Genomic DNA, 18,160 nt, shown 5'->3' with positions numbered 1-18,160 from the left:
GGATCTTGGCCCCCCTATCATAAATCCTTTTCTGTGCTCCTTGAGCCTGTATCATATGCTCTTTAACGATGGGCATCACCGCCGCAATACGGTCCTGCATTTGGGTTACATGGTCTATTACGCTTTTGAACGGGGTGACCTGTCCCTCCCAGGTTTCTTTAGCGACATCTAACAGTCCACGGGGACGTCGGGCGTACAGAAGCTCGAAAGGAGAGAACCCGGTGGAAGACTGGGGCACCTCCCGGATGGCAAAAAGCAAATACGGGAGTAAGTAGTCCCAGTTCTTCCCGTCCTTGTCTATCGCCTTACGGAGCATCTGTTTCAAAGTTTTGTTAAACCGTTCGACCAGTCCGTCCGTTTGAGGGTGATACACGGAGGTGCGTAACTGTGCTATTTGTAACAGCCTGCAGAGTTCTTTCATTACTTTAGACATAAAGGGGGTTCCTTGGTCTGTGAGTATTTGTTTTGGGACACCAACCCGACTAAACACATGGACCAGCTCCTTGGCAATGGTCTTGGTGGCCGTGTTACGCAAAGGGATGGCCTCGGGGTAACGAGTGGCATAATCCAAGATGACAAGGATGTGCTGGTGTCCTCGTGCAGACTTGGGGAGGGGTCCAACTAAATCCATCCCAATTCTCTCAAATGGGATCTCGATGATAGGCAGAGGTACTAAGGGGCTACAGAAACGGGGCCTAGGCGCAGACATTTGGCAGTCGGGACAAGACTCGCAATAGGTGCGAATATCGTGATGCATGCCGGGCCAAACAAAACAGTGTAATATCCTTTCGGTAGTTTTCTGGACCCCCAGGTGTCCCCCCATCATGTGTCCGTGTGCCAGGTCCAGCACTCTCCGCCTGTAGGCTCTCGGCACAACCAATCGTTGTACTGTGTCATCCCCCTTCTTCTCTATCTGATAGAGAAAGTCATTCTCCAGGGCCATGTAGGGGTAAGCCAGCCTAGTACCTGCATCCACCTGCACCCCGTTTATCATTTTAACATTTTTTATAGCCTGAGTAAGGGTAGGATCTCTCATTTGCTCACTTTGGAAGTCATCTTTCTGGACTTCCAAATTCAGCCAAGAGGAAGGGGGACAGCCACCCGTGTCCGCCTCTGCCCCGGGTTCATCGGAATCACCCGCCAGAACTGAAAAGGGGAACTGGGGGTTGTTTTCAGCGGATTCCTCCTCTGAACCCTCTTGTGGGGCATCCTCTAGTGGCTCCGGGCCCACACAAGGTGTGGGAGAAGGATCATCCGTGCGGCTACCCTGGGGTACTAATTGGTTCTCCCACAACTGCCAGAAGTGGGGAAAATCCCTGCCCAAAATGATATCATGCAATAGTGCTGGTACTAGTCCCACCTTATGATGCACAGACCCATAGGGCGTAGTAATGCAGGAGACCGTTGTGAGGTACGAGCAGGTGTCTCCATGCACACATGTCACAGAAAATTTATCTGACGGTCCCATCGGGACTGTTACCAGACTGGCCTTTACCAGAGTCACCACACTCCCCGAGTCCAACAGCGCAACAACAGTATTGCCATCAATGGACACTTCACACAGGTGTTTTTTCATATCGCCTTGACATGCAGCAACACACACTACCCGTGCAACCATAGCCCTGCGTTTTTCAAAGTCCGTAACATCACACTGCATCGGTTCTGCAGTTACTGGACAGTTTGCAGCAATGTGGCCCAACTCCTGGCAGCGGAAACACCTCACGGGCCCCTTGCTGAGACCATAGTTTGGCACCTTAGCCCTCACAGGGCCAGCAGTCCTGTTTTCCTCCTCCACTGCCTTAGGATATTTTCCTCCTCCCCATGACCCTGGAACAGTCTTACCAGATCCTCGTCGAGAAGGGGAAGAGCGAGGATGTGTAGCATCGTCCATAAGTCCTTCTGCCAAGGAATAACGCTCCACTAGATCCACTAGCTGATCCGCTGTCGTGGGGTTTCCATGGCTTACCCACCTCTTCAGAGATGGCGGTAGAGCTCTTAGGTATTTATCCAGAACGATTCTTTGTACCATCTCTGGCGCCGTCAAAACCTCGGGCTGGAGCCATTTCTTGGTCAAGTGAATGAGGTCAAACATCTGTGACCGCGGTGGTTTATCGGGCTGATAAGTCCATTGATGAACTCTCTGTGCTCGCACGGCCGTCGTCACTCCCAGCCGGGCAAGGATCTCGGCTTTTAGTTTATCAAAGTCATGCGCTGCTTCAGGCTCAAGATCAAAGTAGGCTTTTTGGGCCTCACCTGCCAGAAACGGTGCAAGCAAGTCGGCCCATCGCTCCTTTGGCCACTTTTCCCGCTCCGCCGTCCGTTCAAACGTGGTCAGGTAAGCTTCCACATCGTCCTCTGTGGTTAATTTCTGCCAGCACCGACTCACATGAATCACCCTCTGGTCAGCCTCCGCATTACTCTCCGGTACGGTCGCCAGACGCTGCGCCACCTGCTGCAAAAGTTGGCGGTCTTTAACCGTCGATTCCACCAGTTCCTTCAACTGTGCCGACATCAAGCGATTAGCCTCCTGCTGCACAGCTGCGGATTGTACCAGCGCTTTCACCACGTCATCCATTATGATGCGCTGTAACATGCTGCCCGCGTTCTCCACCACAATGTGATAACACGCTCCGGGATCGCCTTTGCTGGGTTCAAAGGGCACGTATTCACCTCAGGCAGACAGCCGAATTCAAGGTGTAACTGACGCTTGGTCAGGTTTATTGCAGTGAAGCATAAACAAAAAGAAAAAAAAACACCAACAAAATAAATCCTTGCCTGTCCGGCACTAACTATACACAGTGTTATCCTAACTACCAACTGGAGGGCTTCTCCCTTCCAGCTAAACCATACAAACATCAGGCACTGCTCCTCACAAGTGTCTCCTACACAGACAGGCTTACTGTGTTCCCAGATGGAGACCCTCCCCCAACTTCCCAGATTCCTTTTACCTCCGTCCTTCACCTCCCATTAATCCATTAGTAGCCAGGTGATCCTGGCCAGGCTAAGTCACATAGGACCGATACCGGGGGTGAGATATACCTGCCCTCATCCACTAATCCCACATGAGTCTCACAATACCTATATTCCCTGCACAGCACATAGTGTATATCCCCCATATAATATACCTATATTCCCTGCACAGCACATAGTGTATATCCCCCATATAATATACCTATATTCCCTGCACAGCACATAGTGTATATCCCCCATATAATATACCTATATTCCCTGCACAGCACATAGTGTATATCCCCCATATAATATACCTATATTCCCTGCACAGCACATAGTGTATATCCCCCATAGAATATACCTATGTTCCCTGCACAGCACATAGTGTATATCCCCCATATAACATACCTATATTCCCTGCACAGCACATAGCGTATATCCCCCCATATAATATACCTATATTCCCTGCACAGCACATAGTGTATATCCCCATATAATATACCTATATTCCCTGCACAGCACATAGTGTATATCCCCCATATAACATACCTATATTCCCTGCACAGCACATAGTGTATATCCCCCATATAACATACCTATATTCCCTGCACACCACATAGTGTATATCCCCCATATAACATACCTATATTCCCTGCACAGCACATAGTGTATATCCCCCATATAATATACCTATATTCCCTGCACAGCACATAGTGTATATCCCCATATAACATACCTATATTCCCTGCACAGCACATAGCGTATATCCCCCATATAATATACCTATATTCCCTGCACAGCACATAGTGTATATCCCCATATAACATACCTATATTCCCTGCACAGCACATAGCGTATATCCCCATATAACATACCTATATTCCCTGCACAGCACATAGCGTATATCCCCCATATAATATACCTATATTCCCTGCACAGCACATAGTGTATATCCCCCATATAATATACCTATATTCCCTGCACAGCACATAGTGTATATCCCCCATATAATATACCTATATTCCCTGCACAGCACATAGTGTATATCCCCCATATAACATACCTATATTCCCTGCACAGCACATAGCGTATATCCCCCATATAATATACCTATATTCCCTGCACAGCACATAGCGTATATCCCCCATATAACATACCTATATTCCCTGCACAGCACATAGCGTATATCCCCCATATAACATACCTATATTCCCTGCACAGCACATAGCGTATATCCCCCATATAACATACCTATATTCCCTGCACAGCACATAGCGTATATCCCCCATATAATATACCTATATTCCCTGCACAGCACATAGTGTATATCCCCCATATAATATACCTATATTCCCTGCACAGCACATAGTGTATATCCCCCATATAATATACCTATATTCCCTGCACAGCACATAGTGTATATCCCCCATATAACATACCTATATTCCCTGCACAGCACATAGCGTATATCCCCCATATAATATACCTATATTCCCTGCACAGCACATAACGTATATCCCCCATATAACATACCTATATTCCCTGCACAGCACATAGCGTATATCCCCCATATAATATACCTATATTCCCTGCACAGCACATAGTGTATATCCCCATATAATATACCTATATTCCCTGCACAGCACATAGTGTATATCCCCCATATAATATACCTATATTCCCTGCACAGCACATAGTGTATATCCCCCATATAACATACCTATATTCCCTGCACAGCACATAGCGTATATCCCCCATATAATATACCTATATTCCCTGCACAGCACATAGCGTATATCCCCCATATATAACATACCTATATTCCCTGCACAGCACATAGCGTATATCCCCCATATAATATACCTATATTCCCTGCACAGCACATAGTGTATATCCCCCATATAATATACCTATATTCCCTGCACAGCACATAGTGTATATCCCCCATATAATATACCTATATTCCCTGCACAGCACATAGTGTATATCCCCCATATAACATACCTATATTCCCTGCACAGCACATAGCGTATATCCCCCATATAATATACCTATATTCCCTGCACAGCACATAGCGTATATCCCCCATATAACATACCTATATTCCCTGCACAGCACATAGCGTATATCCCCCATATAATATACCTATATTCCCTGCACAGCACATAGTGTATATCCCCCATATAATATACCTATATTCCCTGCACAGCACATAGTGTATATCCCCCATATAATATACCTATATTCCCTGCACAGCACATAGCGTATATCCCCCATATAATATACCTATATTCCCTGCACACCACATAGTGTATATCCCCCATATAATATACCTATATTCCCTGCACAGCACATAGCGTATATCCCCCATATAACATACCTATATTCCCTGCACAGCACATAGCGTATATCCCCCATATAATATACCTATATTCCCTGCACAGCACATAGCGTATATCCCCATATAACATACCTATATTCCCTGCACAGCACATAGTGTATATCCCCCATATAATATACCTATATTCCCTGCACAGCACATAGCGTATATCCCCATATAACATACCTATATTCCCTGCACAGCACATAGCGTATATCCCCCATATAATATACCTATATTCCCTGCACAGCACATAGTGTATATCCCCCATATAACATACCTATATTCCCTGCACAGCACATAGCGTATATCCCCCATATAATATACCTATATTCCCTGCACAGCACATAGTGTATATCCCCCATATAACATACCTATATTCCCTCAGTATATCTCCATATAATATCTGCTTATGTAACGAGCTGCCGCTGGTTTCATGTTGCAGGTTGATTCCTCTCTTCTTTCTTTGTCTTTTGATGTCTCCAGTATAATGAGCTGCCGCTGGTTTTATGTTGCAGGTTGATTCCTCTCTTCTTTCTCTGTCTTCTGATGTCTCCAGTATAATGAGCTGCTGCTGGTTTCATGTTGCAGGTTGATTCCTCTCTTCTTTCTCTGTCTTCTGATGTCTCCAGTATAATGAGCTGCTGCTGGTTTCATGTTGCAGGTTGATTCCTCTCTTCTTTCTCTGTCTTCTGATGTCTCCAGTATAATGAGCTGCCGCTGGTTTTATGTTGCAGGTTGATTCCTCTCTTCTTTCTCTGTCTTCTGATGTCTCCAGTATAATGAGCTGCTGCTGGTTTCATGTTGCAGGTTGATTCCTCTCTTCTTTCTCTGTCTTCTGATGTCTCCAGTATTATGAGCTGCCGCTGGTTTCATGTTGCAGGTTGATTCCTCTCTTCTTTCTCTGTCTTCTGATGTCTCCAGTATAATGAGCTGCCGCTGGTTTCATGTTGCAGGTTGATTCCTCTCTTATTTCTGTCTTCTGATGTTTCCAATATAATGAGCTGCCGCTGGTTTCATGTTGCAGGTTGATTCCTCTCTTCTTTCTTTGTCTTTTGATGTCTCCAGTATAATGAGCTGCCGCTGGTTTTATGTTCTAGGTTGATTCCTCTTTTCTTTCTGTCTTCTGATGTCTCCAGTATAATGAGCTGCCGCTGGTTTCATGTTGCAGGTTGATTCCTCTCTTCTTTCTCTGTCTCCTGATGTCTCCAGTATAATGAGCTGCCGCTGGTTTCATGTTGCAGGTTGATTCCTCTCTTCTTTCTCTGTCTTCTGATGTCTCCAGTATAATGAGCTGCCGCTGGTTTCATGTTGCAGGTTGATTCCTCTTTTCTTTCTCTGTCTTCTGATGTCTCCAGTATAATGAGCTGCCGCTGGTTTCATGTTGCAGGTTGATTCCTCTCTTCTTTCTGTCTTCTGATGTCTCCAGTATAATGAGCTGCCGCTGGTTTCATGTTGCAGGTTGATTCCTCTCTTCTTTCTCTGTCTTCTGATGTTTTTAATATAATGAGCTGCCGCTGGTTTCATGTTGCAGGTTGATTCCTCTCTTCTTTCTCTGCCTTCTGATGTCTCCAGTATAATGAGCTGCCGCTGGTTTCATGTTGCAGGTTGATTCCTCTCTTCTTTCTCTGCCTTCTGATGTCTCCAGTATAATGAGCTGCTGCTGGTTTCATGTTGCAGGTTGATTCCTCTCTTCTTTCTCTGTCTTCTGATGTTTTCAATATAATGAGCTGCCACTGGTTTCATGTTGCAGGTTCATTTATCTCTTCTTTCTCTGTCTTCTGATGTTTTCAATATAATGAGCTGCCGCTGGTTTCATGTTGCAGGTTCATTCCTCTCTTCTTTCTCTGTCTTCTGATGTCTCCAGTATAATGAGCTGCCGCTGGTTTCATGTTGCAGGTTGATTCCTCTTTTCTTTCTCTGTCTTCTGATGTCTCCAGTATAATGAGCTGCCGCTGATTTCATGTTGCAGGTTGATTCCTCTCTTCTTTCTGTCTTCTGATGTCTCCATTATAATGAGCTGCCGCTGGTTTCATGTTGCAGGTTGATTCCTCTCTTCTTTCTCTGTCTTCTGATGTCTCCAGTATAATGAGCTGCCGCTGGTTTCATGTTGCAGGTTGATTCCTCTCTTCTTTCTCTGCCTTCTGATGTCTCCAGTATAATGAGCTGCCGCTGGTTTCATGTTGCAGGTTGATTCCTCTCTTCTTTCTCTGCCTTCTGATGTCTCCAGTATAATGAGCTGCCGCTGGTTTCATGTTGCAGGTTGATTCCTCTCTTCTTTCTCTGTCTTCTGATGTTTTCAATATAATGAGCTGCCGCTGGTTTCATGTTGCAGGTTGATTCCTCTCTTCTTTCTCTGCCTTCTGATGTTTTCAATATAATGAGCTGCCGCTGGTTTCATGTTGCAGGTTCATTCCTCTCTTCTTTCTCTGTCTTCTGATGTCTCCAGTATAATGAGCTGCCGCTGGTTTCATGTTGCAGGTTGATTCCTCTTTTCTTTCTCTGCCTTCTGATGTCTCCAGTATAATGAGCTGCCGCTGGTTTCATGTTGCAGGTTGATTCCTCTCTTCTTTCTGTCTTCTGATGTCTCCAGTATAATGAGCTGCCGCTGGTTTCATGTTGCAGGTTGATTCCTCTCTTCTTTCTGTCTTGTGATGTCTCCAGTATAATGAGCTGCCGCTGGTTTCATGTTGCAGGTTGATTCCTCTCTTCTTTCTCTGTCTTCTGATGTTTTCAATATAATGAGCTGCCGCTGGTTTCATGTTGCAGGTTGATTCCTCTCTTCTTTCTCTGTCTTCTGATGTCTCCAGTATAATGAGCTGCCGCTGGTTTCATGTTGCAGGTTGATTCCTCTCTTCTTTCTGTCTTGTGATGTCTCCAGTATAATGAGCTGCCGCTGGTTTCATGTTGCAGGTTGATTCCTCTCTTCTTTCTGTCTTGTGATGTCTCCAGTATAATGAGCTGCCGCTGGTTTCATGTTGCAGGTTGATTCCTCTCTTCTTTCTCTGTCTTCTGATGTTTTCAATATAATGAGCTGCCGCTGGTTTCATGTTGCAGGTTGATTCCTCTCTTCTTTCTCTGTCTTCTGATGTCTCCAGTATAATGAGCTGCCGCTGGTTTCATGTTGCAGGTTGATTCCTCTCTTCTTTCTCTGTCTTCTGATGTCTCCAGTATAATGAGCTGCCGCTGGTTTCATGTTGCAGGTTGATTCCTCTCTTCTTTCTGTCTTGTGATGTCTCCAGTATAATGAGCTGCCGCTGGTTTCATGTTGCAGGTTGATTCCTCTCTTCTTTCTCTGTCTTCTGATGTCTCCAGTATAATGAGCTGCCGCTGGTTTCATGTTGCAGGTTGATTCCTCTCTTCTTTCTCTGTCTTCTGATGTCTCCAGTATAATGAGCTGCCGCTGGTTTCATGTTGCAGGTTGATTCCTCTCTTCTTTCTCTGTCTTCTGATGTCTCCAATATAATGAGCTGCCGCTGGTTTCATGTTGCAGGTTGATTCCTCTCTTCTTTCTCTGTCTTCTGATGTCTCCAGTATAATGAGCTGCCGCTGGTTTCATGTTGCAGGTTGATTCCTCTCTTCTTTCTGTCTTGTGATGTCTCCAGTATAATGAGCTGCCGCTGGTTTCATGTTGCAGGTTGATTCCTCTCTTCTTTCTGTCTTGTGATGTCTCCAGTATAATGAGCTGCCGCTGGTTTCATGTTGCAGGTTGATTCCTCTCTTCTTTCTCTGTCTTCTGATGTTTTCAATATAATGAGCTGCCGCTGGTTTCATGTTGCAGGTTGATTCCTCTCTTCTTTCTCTGTCTTCTGATGTCTCCAGTATAATGAGCTGCCGCTGGTTTCATGTTGCAGGTTGATTCCTCTCTTCTTTCTCTGTCTTCTGATGTTTTCAATATAATGAGCTGCCGCTGGTTTCATGTTGCAGGTTGATTCCTCTCTTCTTTCTCTGTCTTCTGATGTCTCCAGTATAATGAGCTGCCGCTGGTTTCATGTTGCAGGTTGATTCCTCTCTTCTTTCTGTCTTGTGATGTCTCCAGTATAATGAGCTGCCGCTGGTTTCATGTTGCAGGTTGATTCCTCTCTTCTTTCTCTGTCTTCTGATGTCTCCAGTATAATGAGCTGCCGCTGGTTTCATGTTGCAGGTTGATTCCTCTCTTCTTTCTCTGTCTTCTGATGTCTCCAGTATAATGAGCTGCCGCTGGTTTCATGTTGCAGGTTGATTCCTCTCTTCTTTCTCTGTCTTCTGATGTCTCCAATATAATGAGCTGCCGCTGGTTTCATGTTGCAGGTTGATTCCTCTCTTCTTTCTCTGTCTTCTGATGTCTCCAGTATAATGAGCTGCCGCTGGTTTCATGTTGCAGGTTGATTCCTCTCTTTTTCTGTCTTGTGATGTCTTTGATATGATAAGCTGCTTTTTATTGCAGGTCAGAGATTCTCCTTCATTTACACAATGATTGAAGTGGTTGCGAAGCTTGTCCGAGGCCCGGTCTATTTAGCTGGTGAGAATTTGGAGTGTGTCGTGGCCTTCACCAACCCGTTGTCTGCGCTCTCCACTTCTGCCAGCAGGTACGCTCCTCCAGGACACGGCCATCATCACCTCTGGTCTCAGCCGCGTTGTCCAGCAGATCTTGCATTGTTACAGACACCATGTAGGAAGACGTCAGTAAATCCCGTCACCTCCGCTAGTGCCCTACAGTCTGGGCTGTGCGCAAATGGGGAGAATCATTTTATATCCTGTGTGGCCAAGAATCTGGCCTTGTAAAGCTACAGAATTACATTGCCTGTGCTGGAGAGGACTGCTGACCAATATCCGTCCAATATCCGTCCAATATCCGTCCAATATCAGGTCAATCCGTCCAATATCCGTCCAATATCCGTCCAATATCCGTCCAATATCCGTCCAATATCAGGTCAATATCAGATCAATATCAGGTCAATATCCGTCCAATATCTGTCCAATATCAATCCAATATCAGTCCAATATCAGTCCAATATCAGTCCAATATCAGGTCACTATCAGTCCAATATCAGGTCAATCAGTCCAATATCAGTCCAATATCAATCAGTCCATTGTCAGTCCAATATCTGTCCAATATCTGTCCAATATCAATCAGTCCAATATCAATCAGTCCAATATCAGTCCAATATCAGTCCAATATCAGTCCAATATCAGTCCAATATCCGTCCAATATCAGGTCAATATCAGTCCAATATCAGTCCAATATCAGTCCAATATCAATCAGTCCATTGTCAGTCCAATATCTGTCCAATATCAGTCCAATATCAATCAGTCCAATATCAGTCCAATATCAGTCCAATATCAATCAGTCCAATATCAGTCCAATATCAGTCCAATATCAGTCCAATATCAGGTCAATATCAGGTCAATATCAGTCCAATATCAGGTCAATCAGTCCAATATCAGCCCAATATCAGTTCAATATGCAGTCTATCAGTCCAATGTCAGTCCAATGTCAGTCCAATGTCAATCCAATGTCAATCCAATGTCAGTCCAATGTCAGTCCAATGTCAGTCCAATATCAGTCCAATATCAGGTCAATCAGTCCAATATCAGTCCAATATCAATCAGTCCATTGTCAGTCCAATATCTGTCCAATATCTGTCCAATATCAATCAGTCCAATATCAATCAGTCCAATATCAGTCCAATATCAGTCCAATATCAGTCCAATATCAGTCCAATATCCGTCCAATATCAGTCCAATATCAGTCCAATATCAGTCCAATATCAGTCCAATATCAGTCCAATATCAGTCCAATATCCGTCCAATATCAGGTCAATATCAGTCCAATATCTGTCCAATATCTGTCCAATATCAATCAGTCCAATATCAATCAGTCCAATATCAGTCCAATATCAGTCCAATATCAGTCCAATATCAGTCCAATATCAGTCCAATATCCGTCCAATATCCGTCCAATATCCGTCCAATATCCGTCCAATATCAGTCCAATATCAGTCCAATATCAGTCCAATATCCGTCCAATATCAGTCCAATATCAGGTCAATATCAGTCCAATATCAGTCCAATATCAATCAGTCCATTGTCAGTCCAATATCTGTCCAATATCAGTCCAATATCAATCAGTCCAATATCAGTCCAATATCAGTCCAATATCAGTCCAATATCAGTCCAATATCCGTCCAATATCAGGTCAATATCAGTCCAATATCAATCAGTCCAATATCCGTCCAATATCAGGTCAATATCAGTCCAATATCAATCAGTCCATTGTCAGTCCAATATCTGTCCAATATCAGTCCAATATCAATCAGTCCAATATCAGTCCAATATCAGTCCAATATCAGTCCAATATCAATCAGTCCAATATCAGTCCAATATCAGTCCAATATCAGTCCAATATCAATCGGTCCAATATCAGTCCAATATCCGTCCAATATCAGTCCAATATCAAGTCAATCAGTCCAATATCAGCCCAATATCAGTTCAATATGCAGTCTATCAGTCCAATGTCAATCCAATGTCAATCCAATGTCAGTCCAATGTCAGTCCAATGTCAATCCAATGTCAGTCCAATGTCAGTCCAATGTCAGTCCAATGTCAGTCCAATGTCAGTCCAATGTCAGTCCAATATCAGTCCAATATCAGTCCAATATCAGTCCAATATCCGTCCAATATCCGTCCAATATCAGGTCAATATGAGGTCAATCAGTCCAATATCAGTCCAATATCAGTCCAATGTCAGTCCAATATCAGTCCAATATCAGGTCAATATCAGTCCAATATCAATCCAATATCAATGAGGCCAATATCAGGCCAATATCAATCCAATATCAATCAGTCCAATACCAGTCCAATATCAGTCCAATATCAATCCGTCCAATATCAGTCCAATATCAGTTCAATATCAATCCAATATCAATCAGGCCAATATCAGTCCAATATGAGGTCAATATCAGTACAATATCAGTCCAATTTCAGGTCAATATCAGTCCAATATCAATCCAATATCAATCAGGTCAATATCAGTCCAATCCAATATCAGGTCAATATCAGGTCAATATCAGTCCAATATCAGTCCAATATGAGGTCAATATCAGTACAATATCAGTCCAATTTCAGGTCAATATCAGTCCAATATCAATCCAGTATCAATCAGGTCAATATCAGTCCAATATCAGTCCAATATCAGGTCAATATCAGTCCAATATCAGTCCAATATCAATCAGTCCAACATCAATCCAAAATCAACCAGGCCAATATCAGGCCAATATCAGGTCAATATCAGTCCAATATCAATCCAATATCAATCAGGCCAATATCAGGCCAATATCAGTCCAATATCATTCAGTCCAATATTAATCTGGTCAATTTCAGTCCAATATCAGTCCAATATCAGTTCAATATCAGGTCAATATCAATCAGGCCAATATCAGTCCAATATCAATCAGTCCAATATCAATCCAAAATCAACCAGGCCAATATCAGGTCAATATCAGGTCAATATCAATCAGTCCAATATCAATCCAAAATCAACCAGGCCAATATCAGGCCAATATCAGGTCAATATCAGGTCAATATCAGGTCAATGTCAGTCCAATATCAATCAGGCCAATATCAATCAGTCCAATACTAGTCCAATATCAGTCCAATATGAATCAGTCCAATATCAATCAGTCCAATATCAGTCCAATACCAATCAGTATAATATAAGTCGAAATTGTTGAGTGAAAAACTGCTACTTGATATAAATAAAATCTGTTCACCGGAAATTCTTAAAAATCTGTCCACCAACCACATAGGGATTAGGATGATCAAGAAAGATGATAGACAACAATCCCAGCAAATATAATCTAAGTTGGTTGTTTAGAAAGATAAGGGGAGAAAGAAAAGAGCATTCTCACTGCAAGATTATCATGAAAAAGAGTTATTAAAACCTTGTTTCATGATTTTCTTGCCATTTAAGCAGGCTGCTGATCACCCCATGTGCAGCATCAAAGATCGTTTTCAGCAGTGCATTGTCCTGTGCAATCAGGACTCTCACTGCCCAGAGTCATGGCAGCCTGTGTGCACTGATCTATTACAGATTATTACAGATCGATCAGTGCACATGGTATTCTGCGGTCTGCTGTGTAATCAGGACTCTCACTGCCAAGAGTCATGGCAGCCTGTGTGCACTGATCTATTACAGATCTCTCCATGCCCATCATATACTGCAGTCTGCTGTGTAATCAGGACGCTCACTGCCAAGAGTCATGGCAGCCTGTGTGCACTGATCTATTACAGATCTCTCCATGCCCATCATATACTGCGGTCTGCTGTGTAATCAGCACTCTCACTGCTGAGAGCCATGGCAGCCTGTGTGCACTGATCTATTACAGATTATTACAGATCTCTCCATGCCCATCATATACTGCGGTCTGCTGTGTAATCAGAACTCTCACTGCCGAGAGTCATGGCAGCCTGTGTTCACTGATCTATTACAGATTATTACAGATCGCTCCATGCCCATCGTATACTGCGGTCTGCTGTGTAATCAGAACTCTCACTGCCGAGAGTCATGGCAGCCTGTGTGCACTGATCTATTACAGATCGCTCCATGCCCATCGTATACTGCGGTCTGCTGTGTAATCAGGACTCTCACTGCCGAGAGCCATGGCAGCCTGTGTGCACTGATCTATTACAGATTATTACAGATCGCTCCATGCCCATCATATACTGCAGTCTGCTGTGTAATCAGGACTCTCACTGCTGAGAGCCATGGCAGCCTGTGTGCACTGATCTATTACAGATTATTACAGATCGCTCCATGCCCATCGTATACTGCGGTCTGCTGTGTAATCAGGACTCTCACTGCTGAGAGCCATGGCAGCCTGTGTGCACTGATCTATTACAGATTATTACAGATCGCTCCATGCCCATCATATACTGCAGTCTGCTGTGTAATCAGGACTCTCACTGCTGAGAGCCATGGCAGCCTGTGTGCACTGATCTATTACAGATCGCTCCATGCCCATCGTATACTGCGGTCTGCTGTGTAATCAGAACTCTCACTGCCGAGAGCCATGGCAGCCTGTGTGCACTGATCTATTACAGATTATTACAGATCGCTCCATGCCCATCATATACTGCAGTCTGCTGTGTAATCAGGACTCTCACTGCTGAGAGCCATGGCAGCCTGTGTGCACTGATCTATTACAGATCGCTCCATGCCCATCGTATACTGCGGTCTGCTGTGTAATCAGGACTCTCACTGCTGAGATGCTGAGAGTCATGGCAGCCTGTGTGCACTGATCTATTACAGATTATTACAGATCGCTCCATGCCCATCATATACTGCGGTCTGCTGTGTAATCAGGACTCTCACTGCTGAGAGCCATGGCAGCCTGTGTGCACTGATCTATTACAGATTATTACAGATCGCTCCATGCCCATCATATACTGCAGTCTGCTGTGTAATCAGGACTCTCGCTGCTGAGAGCCATGGCAGCCTGTGTGCACTGATCTATTACAGATCGCTCCATGCCCATCGTATACTGCGGTCTGCTGTGTAATCAGGACTCTCACTGCTGAGATGCTGAGAGTCATGGCAGCCTGTGTGCACTGATCTATTACAGATTATTACAGATCGCTCCATGCCCATCATATACTGCGGGCTGCTGTGTAATCAGGACTCTCACTGCTGAGATGCTGAGAGCCATGGCAGCCTGTGTGCACTGATCTATTACAGATTATTACAGATCGCTCCATGCCCATCGTATACTGCGGTCTGCTGTGTAATCAGGACTCTCACTGCTGAGAGCCATGGCAGCCTGTGTGCACTGATCTATTACAGATTATTACAGATCGCTCCATGCCCATCATATACTGCAGTCTGCTGTGTAATCAGGACTCTCGCTGCTGAGAGCCATGGCAGCCTGTGTGCACTGATCTATTACAGATCGCTCCATGCCCATCGTATACTGCGGTCTGCTGTGTAATCAGGACTCTCACTGCTGAGATGCTGAGAGTCATGGCAGCCTGTGTGCACTGATCTATTACAGATTATTACAGATCGCTCCATGCCCATCATATACTGCAGTCTGCTGTGTAATCAGGACTCTCACTGCTGAGAGCCATGGCAGCCTGTGTGCACTGATCTATTACAGATCGCTCCATGCCCATCGTATACTGCGGTCTGCTGTGTAATCAGGACTCTCACTGCTGAGATGCTGAGAGTCATGGCAGCCTGTGTGCACTGATCTATTACAGATTATTACAGATCGCTCCATGCCCATCATATACTGCGGGCTGCTGTGTAATCAGGACTCTCACTGCTGAGAGCCATGGCAGCCTGTGTGCACTGATCTATTACAGATTATTACAGATCGCTCCATGCCCATCATATACTGCAGTCTGCTGTGTAATCAGGACTCTCGCTGCTGAGAGCCATGGCAGCCTGTGTGCACTGATCTATTACAGATTATTACAGATCGCTCCATGCCCATCGTATACTGCGGTCTGCTGTGTAATCAGGACTCTCACTGCTGAGATGCTGAGAGTCATGGCAGCCTGTGTGCACTGATCTATTACAGATTATTACAGATCGCTCCATGCCCATCATATACTGCGGGCTGCTGTGTAATCAGGACTCTCACTGCTGAGATGCTGAGAGCCATGGCAGCCTGTGTGCACTGATCTATTACAGATTATTACAGATCGCTCCATGCCCATCGTATACTGCGGTCTGCTGTGTAATCAGGACTCTCACTGCTGAGAGCCATGGCAGCCTGTGTGCACTGATCTATTACAGATCGCTCCATGCCCATCGTATACTGCGGTCTGCTGTGTAATCAGGACTCTCACTGCTGAGATGCCGAGAGTCATGGCAGCCTGTGTGCACTGATCTATTACAGATTATTACAGATCGCTCCATGCCCATCGTATACTGCGGTCTGCTGTGTAATCAGAACTCTCACTGCCGAGAGCCATGGCAGCCTGTGTGCACTGATCTATTACAGATTATTACAGATCGCTCCATGCCCATCATTTACTGCGGTCTGCTGTGTAATCAGGACTCTCACTGCTGAGAGCCATGGCAGCCTGTGTGCACTGATCTATTACAGATCGCTCCATGCCCATCATATACTGTGGTCTGCTGTGTAATCAGGACTCTCACTGCCGAGAGTCATGGCAGCCTGTGTGCACTGATTTATTACAGATCGATCAGTGCACATGGTATACTGTGGTCTGCTGTGTAATCAGGACTCTCACTGCTGAGAGCCATGGCACGCTGTGTGCACTGATCTATTACAGATTATTACAGATCGCTCCTTTTTATTTTTCACCCTTTTTTATCGGACCGACCCCCAAGGTCACGGAACCGGTCATCGGCCGTGACCACAACTGTTCCCCCCCCGGTCTCTTCTACAACAGTGCTGCTGATCCATCTCTACTGCTTCATCTGGTCTCCTCTACAACAGTGCTGCTGATCCATCTCTACTGCTTTATCTGGTCTTCTCTACAACAGTGCTGCTGATCCATCTCTACTGCTTCATCTGGTCTCCTGTACAACAGTCCTGCTGGATCCATCTCTACTGCTTCATCTGGTCTCCTCTACAACAGTGCTGTTGATCCATCCCTACTGCTTCATCTGGTCTCCTCTACAACAGTGCTGCTGATCCATCTCTACTGCTTCATCTGGTCTCCTCTACAGCAGTCCTGCTGGATCCATCTCTACTGCTTCATCTGGTCTCCTCTACAACAGTCCTGCTGGATCCATCTCTACTGCTTCATCTGGTCTCCTCTACAACAGTCCTGCTGGATCCATCTCTACTGCTTCATCTGGTCTCTTCTACAACAGTGCTGCTGATCCATCTCTACTGCTTCATCTGGTCTCCTCTACAACAGTGCTGCTGGATCTATCTCTACTGCTTCATCTGGTCTCCTCTACAACAGTCCTGCTGGATCCATCTCTACTGCTTCATCTGGTCTCCTCTACAACAGTCCTGCTGGATCCATCTCTACTGCTTCTTCTGGTCTCCTCTACAACAGTGCTGCTGGATCCATCTCTACTGCTTCATCTGGTCTCTTCTACAACAGTGCTGCTGATCCATCTCTACTGCTTCATCTGGTCTCCTCTACAACAGTGCTGCTGATCCATCTCTACTGCTTCATCTGGTCTTCTCTACAACAGTGCTGCTGGATCCATCTCTACTGCTTCATCTGGTCTTCTCTACAACAGTGCTGCTGATCCATCTCTACTGCTTCATCTGGTCTCCTCTACAACAGTCCTGCTGTATCCATCTCTACTGCTTCATCTGGTCTCCTCTACAACAGTGCTGCTGATCCATCTCTACTGCTTCATCTGGTCTCCTCTACAACAGTCCTGCTGATCCATCTCTACTGCTTCATCTGGTCTCCTCTACAACAGTGCTGCTGATCCATCTCTACTGCTTCATCTGGTCTCCTCTACAACAGTCCTGCTGGATCCATCTCTACTGCTTCATCTGGTCTCCTCTACAACAGTGCTGCTGATCCATCTCTACTGCTTCATCTGGTCTCCTCTACAACAGTCCTGCTGATCCATCTCTACTGCTTCATCTGGTCTCTTCTACAACAGTCCTGCTGGATCCATCTCTACTGCTTCATCTGGTCTCCTCTACAACAGTGCTGCTGATCCATCTCTACTGCTTCATCTGGTCTTCTCTACAACAGTGCTGCTGGATCCATCTCTACTGCTTCATCTGGTCTCCTCTACAACAGTCCTGCTGATCCATCTCTACTGCTTCATCTGGTCTTCTCTACAACAGTGCTGCTGGATCCATCTCTACTGCTTCATCTGGTCTTCTCTACAACAGTGCT

General features: G+C 45.1%; 1 protein-coding gene across 2 annotated transcripts in view; it reads left to right on the top strand.

The window, feature by feature from the left end:
* The window catches only part of RGP1 (RGP1 partner of RAB6A GEF complex), a 79,142-nt gene that overhangs the window by 18,196 nt on the left and 42,786 nt on the right, over window positions 1-18,160 (top strand). For both annotated transcript variants that reach the window (XM_075330512.1, XM_075330522.1), the window contains one exon: window positions 9,759-9,900. In XM_075330512.1, the coding sequence (XP_075186627.1) occupies window positions 9,785-9,900 (116 nt within the window). In that variant the 5' untranslated portion in view covers window positions 9,759-9,784. The remainder of the gene's footprint in view (window positions 1-9,758; window positions 9,901-18,160) is intronic.

Source organism: Anomaloglossus baeobatrachus, chromosome 1 (genome assembly GCF_048569485.1).
Source record: "Anomaloglossus baeobatrachus isolate aAnoBae1 chromosome 1, aAnoBae1.hap1, whole genome shotgun sequence".
NCBI lineage: Eukaryota > Metazoa > Chordata > Amphibia > Anura > Aromobatidae > Anomaloglossus > Anomaloglossus baeobatrachus.
The sequence above is the reverse complement of the archived record's forward strand: the minus strand, read 5'-3'. Positions and strand labels throughout refer to the sequence as shown.